This window comes from Ailuropoda melanoleuca, chromosome 15 (genome assembly GCF_002007445.2).
Source record: "Ailuropoda melanoleuca isolate Jingjing chromosome 15, ASM200744v2, whole genome shotgun sequence".
In the NCBI taxonomy this organism is placed as follows: Eukaryota; Metazoa; Chordata; class Mammalia; order Carnivora; family Ursidae; genus Ailuropoda; species Ailuropoda melanoleuca.
This window is the reverse complement of record NC_048232.1, coordinates 33,207,973-33,222,866: the sequence shown is the minus strand read 5'-3', so window position 1 is coordinate 33,222,866 and position 14,894 is coordinate 33,207,973. Positions and strand designations below refer to the sequence as shown.

Sequence of the window (14,894 nt, the reverse complement as noted above, 5' to 3'; positions counted from 1 at the left end):
CCCCTACCCTTCCTGCTGACCAAACTGTAGCCATATCTGGAAAAAAAACAACAAAACTTTATTTTAAGGAAAATACACAGCAGAACAGAGCTGGAAGGTGGTGTAGGTGGAAGATCTGGAAAAACTTAATCACCAAACTGCTCAAACATGGCTTCCTGCTGTGAGGGAGAGTGATTTGGCCTTTATCTTTCCCACCTTTCCTGTTTCAAAAAAATCTGCTCTTAGCAGGGCTGGGCCCAGGGAGCCCCATTTTCTAATCTGTTTTCTTCCTGGGAGTTTGGGAAAGGTTAATAGTTCTCAGGCTTTCAAGATACAGAAGACAATATGGAGAACGAAAGGATGTTACAGCCCTTTGGTCCAGCGTTACCCCCAGTCCCATCCCTCAGTATTTGTTGATGCCAAAGAGACGAACCCCATGGAATTGGGGTAACTTAGGCAGCAATACGCTGAGCAATGAGGCTGTGTTGATGAAGAAGTGAGCAGCATCATACTTGGTGTAGAAGCTGGCCAGGAGGTAGCTGGGGAGAGAAGAAATGGGTTAAGTGAAGTTGGCCTTCCCTGTCCATATTTATGACTTTGCAGTGGCCTTCTCTTCTATTTTAAATGACCAGTTTTATTGCATACAGTCCTAGAATATCTGAAAACATTCCAGTTAAATTAACAGTATTTACTTTGTGGTTGGGGAGATAATCAGCAACTTTAGCTGGAGATTTATGAGCTAGTGTTTTTTAATTGTTGATGACATGGCAAATGACAGCTGAAGTCTATATGACTGTTACCGTCCCTCTGCTTCCATTCTTCACAGTTTTCATAGATTTATATTAGTTCTGCTTTATTTATTCACTTCCTTTGGAAGTGTAAAACCATTTGGTTTTACTTGGCGTTTTCTCAGTCCTTTCTCCATTCCTCTACCACCAGGCAGCAAAGAATTCTTGATTACTATCTTCTACTTTTTATTGCTCTCCCTAGATTTAGACCATACCATAGTATCTTCAAAGGGTCTAAGTGAATAGTCTGCTTTTTAAAAGCTTCTCTGTGGGGGTTTCTCCTTGACACTTGGAGCATTTCCCGTATCTCCCCCTGGACTCACAGTACGATAGGAGAGATGCTGAGGAATTTGCGGGAAGAGGTAAATTGGAGCCTGTAGTCCATCTGTTGCCAGTGTGTCAGTAGCCGAGCCTTTCCTTGGTCAGGGGTCTCAAAGGGTGTCCCTTTCACCGTATGTAAGAAGACATACATAGCCTGGGAGGAAGGAAGGGGGCAGTGTGAAGAGGCAGAAAGTAGTTTTTTAGCCCAAGAATTATGCTGAGATTCCCAAAAGGAAGACATAAATCCCCAAATAATTGGTGATTTTGTTTTTGGTTGGGAAAGGCCTGGGATGGGTATAAGAGTGTGGTTTAGTGCTCACCAAGTTATGGATGACGTTGGTCAGGGTCCAGACAACAGGAATGCTGAAGAAGCGGATGCTGAGTCGAACCGCATGCAGCAGTCCTACCAAGATGATGTAGGCCAGCCAGGTGCCCTGGCTATTCATCACTCGAGTGTTGGGGTTTACTTCGCTGTGTGCTACCCCCACGTTCATCCTACCGCCGTCGGGGATCAGGCAGGAGTCCAACTCAATTTCCTCTCAACGTGTCTTTGAATTTGTTCCCCCCAAGTTGTCTCCTGAATAGCCCAAATCCCCTGAACTCTACTGGGAATAAAAGAACTTCCCCATTGCGCACAAAGGAAGAACTGAAGATTTAATGAAAAAAACTTAAAAGGCAAGATGAGTCCTCTCTACTCTTAGAGATATTGATGGTAATCTTTACCCTGATACTTACACTTCAACTGTAACCTGAAGCGGTAAGCCTGAGGTTGGGGCAGAGACTTCCGGCAGCAGGGGAAACAGGAACCACTAATAAGGGATGAGGGGTTACAATTACTTCTGATCCCCACCTCTTCCTTTGGGGCTTGCCCGTCCTGTCTCTCATTCCCTTGGCATGTAAGCAAGCCTCATCCCAATCCCTTTCTCAAGCAAAGGGCGCTGCCAAGTAATTTACCCAATGGCTTTTAGATTGAGCTAGGAAGGTGTTAGGTTTTTTTTTTTCTCGTCGCCAATGAAATCAAGACCGCAAGGCAAACGTGGTTCGAGGGAGGAACTTTATTGCAAGCACCCTCGGGCGAGGTTCCACGACTCAGGAAAGAGTGGTGAGTCAGGAAAGAGTGGTGAGTCGGAGAAGTTGCGCCCAGGTCATTAGTAGTCAGGCAGCGATAGATTCCCTTGGGGCACGAGAGGAACACCCCCGAGGGAGTGCAGTAAGGAAGGGAGGAGGTGATGTTGGCGGTGCGAGGGGTGAGGGTGTCGATGGTGGAGGAAAGATTAAGGATTGGTATGGTCCCTCCAATGGGTCCGATGTGGACTGTCTTATTGTTGATGGTGGAATTGGGGAGGGGCCACCGGGTTGGAATGGGTATCCCCACAATGTTAGAGAGAGTAGAGAAGGGGAAACAGATCCAGCAGTCACGGTCCTGAGAGACGTTCCGCCACAGGTTATAGCTGGAGTTTAAAAGGGCCACTGTCAGTTGCTCAGTGGTGGGAACCTTCTGGATGCTGTTGAGATTGATTCCCTTGTAGGTGGGATAGGCCTCGGCTTGTAGTTGCTCATGTAACCTCCTATTTGCTGGGTTTGGTTACGGCCGGCCTGGTCCTGGACCTCTCCTCTGTCAGAGTCTCCTATCTGGGCCAGATATGTCCAGCAGACCTTCCCCGTCTTGGGGTAAGTGTCACAAGGGTGACTGTACCTTTCAGTGAGGTCAGACATCCAGAAGGTTCTTCCTGGGGCGTGGACAGATGTGCAAGTATATGGGGACTTTCCTGCGTAGCATTTACTAGGCATATAGGTGAATGACTGGAAGTACCTTGTGCGTCCGCTGCCACGCATGCATTCACATTCTGTCGCTTGGGTCAGGGGGCTCAGGAGAACCAGAGGGAGGACCCCGTACCAAGCGAAGTTTGGTAGGGCCTACCATCTGAGAGGTCCAGTCATTACCTGTAGGCGCCCGTTTGAGGTTGTTGATGTGTACCCACGCCTGGTGCCCCAGCAGTTTTGCCGCAGTTGGGGTGGTGAGGATGACAGTATGAGGCCCTGTCCATCGCGTCTGCAAGGAGCCTGGTTGCAGATTTCTGAGGAGGACCTGGTCCCCTGGGAATAGCCCTTGAGCGGGGGCTTCCTTACGGTCATGATCGTTTGGGGCAGGGATAACAGCATCAGCATGAGCTCTCAGGAGGGCCCTCAGGAGGGTGAGGTAAGGCAGGTAGGAAAGGAGAGGTGGGGGAGAGGCTGGGAAGTTGTGGTTTATGAGGAAAGGTTGGCCGTACAGCAGCTCAAATGGGCTTAATCCTGAAGGTCCGCAGAGGTTGCCCTAAGCCTGGTGAGGGCCAGGGGCAAGAGTGTGGGCCACGAAAGATGGGTTTCCAAGGTCAGTTTGGTGAGCTGTGCCTTGAGGAACCCGTTGGCTTTTTCTACCTTACCCGACGATTGAGGGTGGTAGGGGATGTGGAGTTTCCAGGTGATGTTGAGACTCTGCCACCTGTTGGGTTATACTGGAGAGGAAAGCAGGTCCATTGTCTGACTGCAGAGTTCGGGGTAGTCCGAATCTCGGAATGATGTGCTCAATGAGAATTGTGGCCACTGTATCCGCTCTCAGGCCATGGGATATGCCTCGATCCAGCCTGTGAATGTATCGACCAGAGTTAACAGGTATCGGAAGGTTTTGTGGCGGGGCATATGAGCGAAGTCCAGTTGCCAGTCTTCTGGCTAATGGCCACGGAGTTGTTGGTTGGGCCCTGGTCTGCAGTTTCCACCCTGTGCCTTTACGGCCTAACAGGTTTTACAGGCTCTGTGAACTGTCCCAATTACCCGAGATAGGGAAGGGTGGTGAAAAAGAGGTTGCAGGAACTGGTGGAGGGCCTTTGGGCCAACGTGGAGAGACTGGTGAATGTCTGTGATTAGGGTGTGAGCCATGTTTTCCGGCAGGGCAATTTTATTCTGGATGTAGATCCATCCCTTGTCTCCGGGTTTTCCCCCTAGGCCTTGGAGGGTTTGCACCTCCTTTTCAGAGTAAGAAGGCCCGTGGGGGGTGTTGAGGAAGAGGATCGGAGCCAAAGAGGTGTTTAGGGCCGTTTGCCTGGCCACTAAGTCCGCCCTGTTATTGCCTTGGGAGACCGGGTCCTTGGAGGTCTGGTGGCCATGGCAGTGGACTACTGCTACCTCGGTGGGCAAGCTAAGGGCCTCGAGTAATTTGGCAGTGAGAGGCCCATTAACTATAGGAGTGCCCTTGGTGGTCAGGAACCCCCGCTCCTGCCAAAGGAAGGAGTGGGTGTGAGTTATGAGATAGGCGTACTTGGAGTCCGTGTATATAGTGACTCGCTGTCCCTTAGACAGGTGTAGCGCCTGGGTGAGAGCTATAAGCTCAGCCTTCTGGGAGGTGGTCCCGATAGGAAGGGGAGCTGTTTCTATTACTGCCTCCAAAGTGACTACAGCATAGGCAGCGCGTCTTTGGCCGTCCGAGGCCAGGAGGGAGCTGCCGTCCATGAAGAGCACGCGGTCAGGGTTAGGCAACGGCTGATCAGAGAGCCCTGGGTGAGAGGGAGTGAGGTCCTCCAGGAGTTGCGGGCAGGAATGAGTGGGTTCAGGGGTGAGCGAGGGTGCAGGCAACAAAGTAGGAGGGTTTAAGCGAGGGGAGGCAGAGAGGGAAATTTGCGGATTTTCAACGAATAGCAAATGGTACAGTTGCAGGCGGGAGGGGGTTAACTGGGCCAGGGATTGGTGGCTGAGGAGATCCATGAGTCGGTGGGGAGAGTAGACTACAAGGGGCTGTCCCAGAGTAAGTTTGAGGGCCTCCTTGGTTAGGGAGGCAGTGGCCGCCAGTGCCCTGAGGCAGGGTTGCCATCCTCGGGTGGTGGTGTCTAATTGCTTAGACAGATAGGCTACGGCCCTGTGTGTGGGCCCCGCTGGTTGGACTAGGCCAGTGGCTGAGCTGGAGCGCTCATCGGTGAAAAGATGGAAGGGTTTAGAGAGGTATTTTAACAGGGCTACGGTGGGATGCAATGATGGGTTTAGAGGTGTCCCATACCTGGGGGTCCGCTGCGGGTAGACTATCTGGGGTGGGGGTCGGAGGGGCAGGAAGGAGGGGTAAGACGAGACACTCTGAAGTCGAGGGGGAAGGAGAGAGGCGAATAGTAGCTTGCAGTTTCTGGAGGACGTCTCTTCCCAGTAGGGGGACCGGGGCAGGAGGGTTACGAGGAACGAGTGGGAGAAGGGGAAACCATCCAGGCTGCAAGTAAGGGGAAGGGTCACCCTAGGAGAGGAGGAAGTCCCACCGATCCCCATGACAGTGACCGGTGAGGTTCATGTAGGTCCCGAGTAGGATGGCAAAACTGAGTAGGTAGCCCCCGTGTCCAAGCAGAAAGGAGATGGACTTACCCGCTACCTGGAGCGCAACCCTGGGCTCAGCCTGGGTGAGAGGGGTGTCCGAGTCTGGGCTCCATCAATCGTCCTCCAACCCGAGCAGCTGGAAGGCCGGACTTACCGTCTCGAGGTTGCCCCCGTGTAGAGGCGCTGAGGATTCCCCGAGGTTAGGACAGTCTGATTTCCAATGTCTCATCATGTGGCACTGAAGACACGGTCGAGTTGGCACCTTTGGGTTGGGACATTGACGAGCCCAGTGTCCCTCGGGTCCGCATTTGAAGCAGACCCCCAGAGGGGTGCGGCTGGCTGCCCCTCTCTGTTGGCTTCCGGAGCCGGCCAGCCGCAGGGCTGCTCCCAAGGCCTGGGTCTGTAGCTGAACCTTCTGCCCGAGCCTGGCCTGCCGTTTAAGTTCGGCTGCCTCCTCTCGGGAGTTAAAGACTTTAAATGCGATTTTCACCAGGTCGGAAATGGGGGTCTGGGGACCCTCCTCAGCCTTTTTTAACTTTTTCCGAATGTCCGGCGCCAATTGGGAGATGAAATGAGTGGCCAGGACCATGGCCCCCGCCAGAGAGGCTGGATCTAAGTGGGTGAACTGAGTCAAAGCCTCGGTCAGTCGGTTAAGGAATACGGCGGGGTTCTCGTCAGGGGTCTGAATAATCTCCCTGATCTTATCATAGTTAACAGCTTTATTGGAGGCCACCCTCATCCCGGCGATGAGGCATTGATCATGCGGTCGCGGCGTCGGCGGCCACCTTGTCCATTCTGATAGTCCCAGCCTGGTTCTACAGCTGGGACTGCCTGAGCGCCGACCGGCATGGTGGCCTCAGTAAGATGGACCTGGTCGGCATGCTCTCGGGCGGCAGCCGGGATACGTTCCCTCTCCTCAGTGGTGAGGGTGGTGGTCTGGACAACATGTAAGTTGTGCCAGATAGGGTCGTAGGCCTGGGCCAAATATTGGAATTCTTTGATGAAATTATCTGGGTTGGCTGAAAACCCAGGCACTTTTTGATTTGGGAGAGGTCCTGCAGGGAGAAAGGCGCATGGACTCGGACGACCCCTTCGGCCCCGGCGACCTCCCTCAGGGGACAAACCAGGTCGGGGGAAGGATTCCGGGACCGGGTACGAGCGGAGATGGAAAGGGAAAAGAGAGAGTCGGGGGGTGAGCGGGGCTCGATGGCGGTCCCAAGGGGTAGAACTTCAGGAGCCGTTGGAGTAGCCGGAGCTGGGGACGGCTCTGGGGTCTGCAGGGCATTAGGGGATAAAGGCAGCTGAGGAACGGGATGGTAAGGGGGGGGTGGAGGTACGAGGGGGGTCCTTATGGGGAGGCCCCAAGAAGTTCTTAGGAGATTCAGAGAGAGGAGAGGGTGGATCAGGGTCCTTGGGAGCAGTAGGCGGAAGGGTTGGAGGGGGAGAGCGGGCGAGGAGGACTTGAGAGGTCGAACAGCGGGAGCATAGTGAAGGCTGAGAGCGTACGGCCCAGAAAGCCTGGACACAGGGGACCTCGGACCATTTGCCTTGGCGTCTACAGAGGTTGTTAAGATCCATGAGCACCTGATAATTGAAGGTGCCTTCAGGAGGCCATTGCGATTGGTTGTCCAATTGATATTGGGGCTAGGCGACAGTTCAGTAATGTATGAGGCGCCCCCTTCGTAGGTCCTGGTCCAACTTCAGGGTTCGAAGCTTGGCCAGAAGGCAGCCCAGTGGCGTTTTAGGGTCGAATTTGGACTGGGAGGTTCCCATGGCCCCTTCGCCTATCAACCCAGGGCACGGAGAAAGGCGTCCCTTTGTCCGTGTGCTGAGTCGTGGTTCGGAGGGGAGGGTAGTTGCCGCGGAATGGGGACGTCTCCCGATTTCTCCGAACTACGGGGCCGCCAGGTGGCCGGAGGGGGGGCTCGCCCTGACGTGGCCGCTATTAGGACAGGGCGTCCCGGAGGAGGATCGGGGACCAGGGAACACTCACCACAGCAAGTTCCGAGAGATGTTTGGAGAGAGAGAGAGAGGGGTCCCAGTCCGCTTGAGAGGAGGAGAGAGCCTCCGTGCCGAAGCAGGGGCTGGATCTCCTACCGGGTTTCGGCACCAAATGTTAGGTTTTTTCTCGTCGCCAATGAAATCAAGACCGCAAGGCAAACGTGGTTTGAGGGAGGAACTTTATTGCAAGCACCCTCCGGCGAGGTTCCACGACTCCGGAGCAGGGAGTCGGGGAAGTTGCGCCCAGGGCAGGGCAGCGAGGGTTTTTATTGGGCACCGCTGGGGGGAATTCCGGTGAGGAGGTAGGAGAACTGATAGGATTCTCCTTTTTGGTAACTATGCCTGGTTGTAAGTAGCCCATTGGTCACCTGGAGTCCCGGGCAGAGAGTTTCGGTTTCCCGCTTAGGTTTCGGTTTACTGGGGTTGACATAGCTGCTGCAGGAGTTCTGGCGGGAGATTCGGCCATCTTGGTTGTCCGCCATTTTGAGTGGCCCCTTTTCTCAGCCAGCCCAACAGAAGGGACCTGAGCTCAGCATCTCGAGAGAAGGAGCCCTACCAGGGGCGGCTCTGATCGTCTGAATTTGGCCCTTCAAAATCGTGCTTGTTGATGCCTAGTTGGGAAGAAGCCCTTGCTCGCCCGACTTTACCTAAAATCCCCTAAACCCTGGTGTTAAACCCGCCCCATGCTCCTCCCAGCTTCCCTCTCTCGTTTGTCGTTAATCGGCAATCCTCAGGGCTCTCTTCAAAGCTCCTCGGTATTTAACTTGCCAACGCTCTAGCTTCCCCCGACCCCCACCTTTCGCTTCTCATCACTTTTCCTCCGCCCCATTTCCAGTCTCCCGGCAGCCCCTACCTGCTGGCTTCAGAAGCCGGTCCGACTGGAGGCACGGCGCTCGCTTCCACACCTGTGGTCTCCCGGAAGCAACCAACCTCGCCCAACCGCGCTCTCCCTATTCGTGGAACAGAATCAGCGCTGCCACCACCCATTGGTTGGCAGTTTGCAATGGGGACGCGCAATTGGTCGCCATTTCCGCCATTCGGGAAGTTCAGGACCCGCCCCTCTCTCTGTCCCACCTTTTGAGAGAGGTGGGGAAAGCAGCCTGGAGGAGTGAGAACGACGTCAGCTATTGACTAATGGGAAGAGTTGATAGTGTGAGGTGGGAGTAAGAGTGACAGCGATTGGTCAGCCGTGGTTATCTGCGCCTAGGCGGGAGCTCCTGGAAGCGGAGGCAGCGGGTGGGGGCCTAGTGGATTGGAGGGGTAACAAGATGGCGGCAGAGACGGTGGAGCTCCATAAGCTGAAGGTACCGTGAGGCGGGGAAAGGCTGAGTTAGATTTTTCTGGGGACTGAATTCTGCCGGGTGTCTTGCGCCTTTTACTGCATGTTCATCTTGCAGGCTTTTCCACTTCGTTTTCTGGCTCCCGCCGTAGTTCTTTTCTTTTGTGCCTCCCTTCTTCCCCACTAAGCCTTCCCAAATTTCCCATTTCTCCGTATGGTTTTACAGTATCTTTGTTATTTCGGCTCTTTCTTCATCGTTGTATCATCCGTCACATCCCCACCGGGTGTACAAGTGCTTTCAACCTGTTATACTCCCTTCTCGTTTCTCGTCAGAGCTGCATTACGTCAGTGGTCCCCTCCTCTTTGCCCCATCCTGGAGCCAGGACCCCTTTTTCTTTCCTGGATCGGTGCTTTCCAGTCTGTTTTCCAAAGCTGGGATTCCCGTTAGCAAACGATGGCAGCTTTGTGTATTTCTGTCTGTCCACGTTTCAAACAGGATCCAGAGAATGCTTCCACTCCTTTCATTTAGGTAGCGTTACGCCCTCGGAGCTAACTTTGAAACCTGAGGAAAGGCCTCAGAAGCTAGGCCTCTCCTTAGAAGCCAGGGATTTCGGAGACCTTAACGGTTAGTAAAGCACAGATACCTCAGATTTAAAAGTTTTCCGAATTCTCTCGGGCGGTTCTCAGCCCGCCAGCCTTACCGGCCTACCCTTACCACTAGAAAGACAGCTCACTCGTGGCTGTAGTATTTTGGAAGAGCAGTTCCGAGGTTAGGTTTATCTCTTCCCATTTCCTATCGCGGTTGGGCCCTGCATCTCTTGGTGCCACCACTGGGTGACACTCTCAATCACAGGGCGGTTTTAAGTTCTATCTTTTGGGAATCTTGGTAGCTTCCTCACGTTGAGATTATTAATTTCCTAGAAGAAAAGAGTAGTTTATTTTAGGGTAAATTAAGAGAATATCTTGATTAGTTGTCCATTTGTCGTTTCATGAGTAGCTTTCCTATCAGGTGATTTGGTTATGTTTTGGTCACATCATCCTGGGAACCTTGGACAAACCAGACTGATTGAGCCAAAGCTAAAAAGTGATCCTTTAAAGCTTGATGAACTTAAAAAAAGGAGTAAAGAGAGTGAGGGTAGGGAGGTCACATGCAGGTTGACACCGGTTAGCCTTTCTGTGAAATCTGATTTCTCACCCATGGATTATGAACTGTTGTAGTGGGTTTTTGTGTATCCTGGAGTTACTGTTAAGTTGGTAGCCCTGAAATCTGTAGATTATATCAGTGGTCTCCTAATGTGACAAGTAAAAAAATTGAAACAAAAAATTGAAACAAAAAAACCTTTGTTATATGTCTACTTAAATAATGTTCTGCCATACTGTTACGTAAGTTATAAAACATACAAAAAAAGAAATTTTTAAAAAAGATGTTATTCATTCATTTATTTATTTGACAGAGAGTGTGAGCAGGAAAGGAGCAGAGGGAGAGGGACAAGCAGACTCCTAGCCGAGCCCAGAGCCCGAGCCTGGGCTCATTCTTATAACCCCGAAATCATGACCTGAGCCAAAATCAGGAGTCAGACACTTAACCACCTGAGCCACCCAGGCACCCTGAAAAGAAAGTTTTGAGTGAATGAGATAAAAAGGAAATATGAATAGAAGATTTAGTATTTTCTTTTTATTCCACTTTTGAAATCCCTAAGTCACTCGACTTGCCTTTATGGATGTTGTGTTGGTTTATGGAGTGATTCTTTCCATAAAATCTGTATTTGTCAGGTCTGTATTAAATTTGATTTTGATAGGAATGTCCTCTGATGTGATTTCAGGTATTACAGTCTGAGAGAATATGAGGCCCTCCTGACAGCCTGAAAAGTATTCGCTGGTTTGTTTGTTTTTTTAAGGATTTATTTGTTTTTAGAGAGAGGGAGGGAGAAAGCATGAGCAGGGGGAGGGGCAGAGGGAGTGGGAGATGGAGAGAGTCTTAAGCAGTCTCCTGGCCCAGCGGGGAGCCGGATACGGGGCTCAATCTCATGACCCTGTGATCAGGACCTGAGCCAAAATCAAGAGTCAGATACTTACCCAACTGAGCCACCCAGGTGCCCTGAAAAGGATTCACTCTTTTAATCACATTTGCTTGTCTTTGCTTTTTCTCTAGAGCACTTCTTAACCTTTTGGAGGTCACAGATACCTTTGAAACTCTGATGAAAGGTATGAACCCTCTCCCCAGAAAAAGGCATGTACATATACTTTGCATGCGATTTGAGGGGCTTCATAAGGCTATGCTGTAGCCCTGAGGAGTCCGTGGACCTCTGGTTAAGAACCTATGCCTTTAATTCTGACTTCCAGGACAGTTAATGTTTGGTTCCACTGTTGATTTTGATGGAGTGATCCTGACTTTTGGGTTGACTAGAGTTTTATCTCTTTTTTAAAAACTCTACAGTTTTATAAAGAGAATTTGGGGCTTCAGTAAAGAGTCTCAGACGAACGGAACAAGCATTGAAGTAGGAGGGAAAAATATTATCTGAATTGATATGTAAGTCCACATCAGCAGCAAATTTCTGTAAATTTTGTAGATATGAAATCATTCTGATGCAGTTGGAGAGAGAGGCTGAATGTGGGTGAAAATGTCTTGAACTGTAGTGGTACCAGATTTCCAGTCAACGGTGAATAAAGGGACTACTGCAGAGGAGAGAACCACAAGGATGTTTAGTGTCAGAGCATTGCAAACAGCAAGACATTTGTAATATTGAAGTATAAAGTACATTTATGTTGGTGGTTGAAGATAGTTTGGAAAGGAAAGTAGGTGGACTATGTGACCATAAAGGTAGACTGGAATGGTATTGAAAAGGGCCTTTTAACTTGTGTAGGGTGTTTGGTTTCTATCATGTAGGCAGAAGGTGAGGAACCTTTGAAAATTTGAAAGGAAGAGCTGATGTGATCAGTTTGTGTTCTTTTGGCAGTATGGAGGATGAGGTCTGGAGAGCAAGAGATTTTACCAGTTAGATTCTTATTATAGTAGTCACTCTGCTGCTTAAAACCTTTTAATTATACCCCTGCCAATCTCCTCAGCTTAGCTTCTCACACTCCCAAACACAGTGGCTTTATTTCATTTCATTCCTCAGAATAGCTGTGTTCATTAATTACTAAAACTTACTTAGCATTTACCCTGTGACAAGGTCTGGTTGAAGCTATTTACATACATTAACTGATTTAATTCTCATAATAACCCTGTAAGTTAAATGCCTCTATTATCCCCATTTTAAAATGAGAAAAATGGAAGCTCAGAGAGATTGAGTAACTTGCCCTAGGTCGCAGAGCTAATAATTGGTGACTCAAATCCAGGTAGTCTGTCTCCAAAGTTATGTTCTTAATCACTGCACTACTGTCTTTCTTTACCTCAGAACCCAGAACTGTTACACATGCTTTTGGCTGCAGTGCTCCTGCCACCTCCACCCGCCATACCTTTGTCTAATTAAGTACTAATTCCCTTCAGATATCAGCTAAACATCATTTACCCAAGGAACCCTTAGGTAGGATAATTTCTCCATATCCACCCACATGATCAGACCACTTTTTAAATATTTTCATGGGACCCTGTACTTTTTTATATTAAACATTATATGATTATTGGTTGCCTTGTTTTCTTACTAGATTGTAAACTTCACGTGGGCAAGAACTCTTTTCTTTATGATTATTTCCTTGTATCTAGGATAATGCTTGATGGAGTGGGTGCTCAATCACTGTCAAGTGAATAAACTTAGTAAGACCTGAAATAAAGTAGTGGATGTTAGAATGAGAATGAATTTGAAAGAAATGCGGGATATAAAATTGTAAGTATTTATATATGAGTTAGATGCGGGAGGAATGAAAGATGAAACCAAGGTTCGAGTAGTCTAAGTTGAGAGGAGAAGAAGCCAGTTTTGTGCAGCAGAGATGATAAGTTCAGTTTTGGGCTTAAGTGTCTGAGATTTGCACTTGGAGATGTCTTATAGTCAGGTGGAAACATGGGTCTCCTTTTCAAGAGCTGAGAGCTGATAGTAAAGGTTTGGGACTTATTCAGGAAATATTTATGGAGTGCCTACCATATGCCAGCTACCATAAGTTCTGGGCATAAAGCAATGAACAAAGCAGACAAAATTCTTGCTGTCATGGAGTTTATATCTTACTGGGGGAAGACTCAATAAATAAGAAAAATTTATATTATGTTCAGTAGTGATAAGATCTGTAGAGAAAAATAGGAAAGATTTAGGTAGTAGTACAGTGGGACTGTGGGTATTGAAATTTTAAATAGGGTGACTGAGGAAGGCCTTAATCGAGAAGGTGATGTTAAAGCAGAGACTCAGAGGTAAAGGAATGAGTCTTTTATTTATTTATTTATTTATTTATTTATTTATTTATTTATTTATTTAAAGATTTTATCTATTTATTTGACAGAGAGAGAGAGAGAGTGCACAAGCAGGGGGAATGGGAGAGGGGGAAGCAGTCTCCCTGCTGAGCAGGGAGCCGGATGCGGGGCTTGATCTCAGGACCCTGGTATCATGACCTGAGCCGAAGGCAGTGGCTTAACCAACTGAGCCACGCAGGCACCCCAAGGAGTGAGTCTTGTGCAGAGTGTTGTAAGAGGACCTTTTGGTGATCATTGGAACTCTGGCTTTTTACCCTTGAGATAGGAAACCAATGGAGGGGTTTTGAATAGAGGAATGACATGTTCTGACTTTAATTTTTTTTTCCTGACTTAAATTTTTAAAAGTTCACCCTGGATACTTTGTGGAGAATAAACTATAATGAGGTGCAAGGACTAAGAGTTACAGTAATCTGCTTGAAAGACCAGAAGGAATTAGATTCTGGATATACAGTAGTTTCCCCCACCCCATTCATGGGGGTATGTTCCAAGACCTCCTAGTGATTGCCTGAAACCTAGGGTACTGAATCCGTACGTATAGTATATTTTTCTATATAAATATATGTATATATATATATTATATATGTGTATATAATAAAGTTTTATTTATAAATTAGATGCAGTAACAGATTAAGAACAATAATCATAGAAAAATTATAATGTACTGTAATAAAGATTACATGGATATGGTCTCTTTCAAAAACACCTTATTGTACTGTATTCACCGTTTTTGTGATATGAGATAAAATGCCTACATGATGAGACGAAGTGAGATGAATGATGTAGGCGTTGTGACATAACATTAGGTTATTATTGACCTCCTTATGAATGAGCCAAAAATCTGGGGTTAGGTACTGGGAACTGGTGGGGGCTGAGATTTCAGTGACCAAAGGCAGTGGCAGGGCCAGTAAGTGGTCAGCAGTGATGGATGCTATCCATGCTACACTACCATTTGTACCAATCTGTCCTCTCCCAAGTCTTGATCAGCAGCCTATGCAGAAACCATCACCATCCGTTTCCCTGTCAGCTGGGAGTTTTTGTAAACCTTGGCTTTATCTAGACACAATTTGGGGAAGGAAAGAGAAGGGAGGAACAACTTTGTTAGAACGTTGAACTTTGAATTGCCTGAATATTTACTGAAAAGTGTTAAACCAGGGAGAAAAAAGGAATGGAGGCTTCTGAGGAACATTAAGGGTTACAAGAAATAAACAAGTTGTATTGCTTTGTAAATAACCAGTACCTTCTAAACACACACCCACAAATGATATACTAAAATGTTTGATGATGTCCATTTGTTGGGGTTATGTAAGACTTTTATTTTCCTTTGTACTTTTCAGAATTTTCAAACTATTCTGCAGTAAACATAAAACTTCTATAACAAACCAACAAAACTTTTTTTAAAGATTTCATTTATTGGGGCGCCTGGGTGGCTCAGTGGTTAAATGTCTGCCTTCGGCTTGGGTCATGATCCCAGCGTCCTGGAATTGAGCCCTGCATCAGGCTCCCTGCTCAGTGGGAAGCCTGCTTCTCCCTCTCCCACTCTCCCTCCTTGTGTTCCCTTTGTCGCTGTGTCTCTCTCTGTCAAATAAATAAAATCTTAAAAAAAAAAAAAGATTTTATTTATTTATTTGAATGAGAGAGAAAGACCGCTCACAAGCCAGCGAGCATGCATGTGCACGCCGGCGGGGGGGGGGGGGGGGGGGGGGGGGGAGCAGAGAGGGAGGAAGAAAGAATCTCAAGCAGACCCCATGATCCCATGACCTGAGATCGTGACCTGAGCCCACACCAAGAGCGG

At 48.6% G+C, this 14,894-nt stretch overlaps 2 protein-coding genes across 14 annotated transcripts in view; one reads left to right on the top strand and one right to left on the bottom strand.

The window, feature by feature from the left end:
- Window positions 1–35: 35 nt before the first annotated feature.
- ORMDL2 (ORMDL sphingolipid biosynthesis regulator 2) lies at window positions 36–8,421 on the bottom strand. 11 transcript variants are annotated; one of them, XM_034643872.1, is made up of 7 exons: window positions 8,275–8,421; window positions 7,414–8,032; window positions 5,575–5,682; window positions 1,824–3,715; window positions 1,409–1,583; window positions 1,091–1,242; window positions 36–518 (listed from the first exon to the last, which is right to left on the bottom strand). In XM_034643872.1, the coding sequence occupies exons 5-7, from the start codon at window positions 1,580–1,582 to the stop codon at window positions 383–385; spliced, it is 462 nt and encodes a 153-aa protein (XP_034499763.1). In that variant the 5' UTR covers window position 1,583; window positions 1,824–3,715; window positions 5,575–5,682; window positions 7,414–8,032; window positions 8,275–8,421; the 3' UTR covers window positions 36–382. The 11 variants fall into 11 exon arrangements, with proteins under 11 accessions (XP_034499763.1, XP_034499764.1, XP_034499765.1 ...); XM_034643873.1 differs by having other exon boundaries at window positions 1,409–4,343; window positions 5,469–5,682; window positions 8,275–8,420; XM_034643874.1 differs by having other exon boundaries at window positions 1,409–3,715; window positions 5,469–5,682; window positions 8,275–8,420.
- A 131-nt stretch (window positions 8,422–8,552) lies between these two features.
- SARNP (SAP domain containing ribonucleoprotein) overlaps window positions 8,553–14,894 on the top strand; it is a 52,230-nt gene continuing 45,888 nt past the window's right edge. For all 3 annotated transcript variants that reach the window (XR_004620752.1, XM_019793130.2, XM_002930318.4), the window contains exon 1: window positions 8,553–8,725. Coding sequence is in view for 2 of the 3 variants with exons in the window: in XM_019793130.2 (XP_019648689.1) it covers window positions 8,690–8,725 (36 nt within the window). In the remaining variant the exon portion in view is untranslated. The remainder of the gene's footprint in view (window positions 8,726–14,894) is intronic.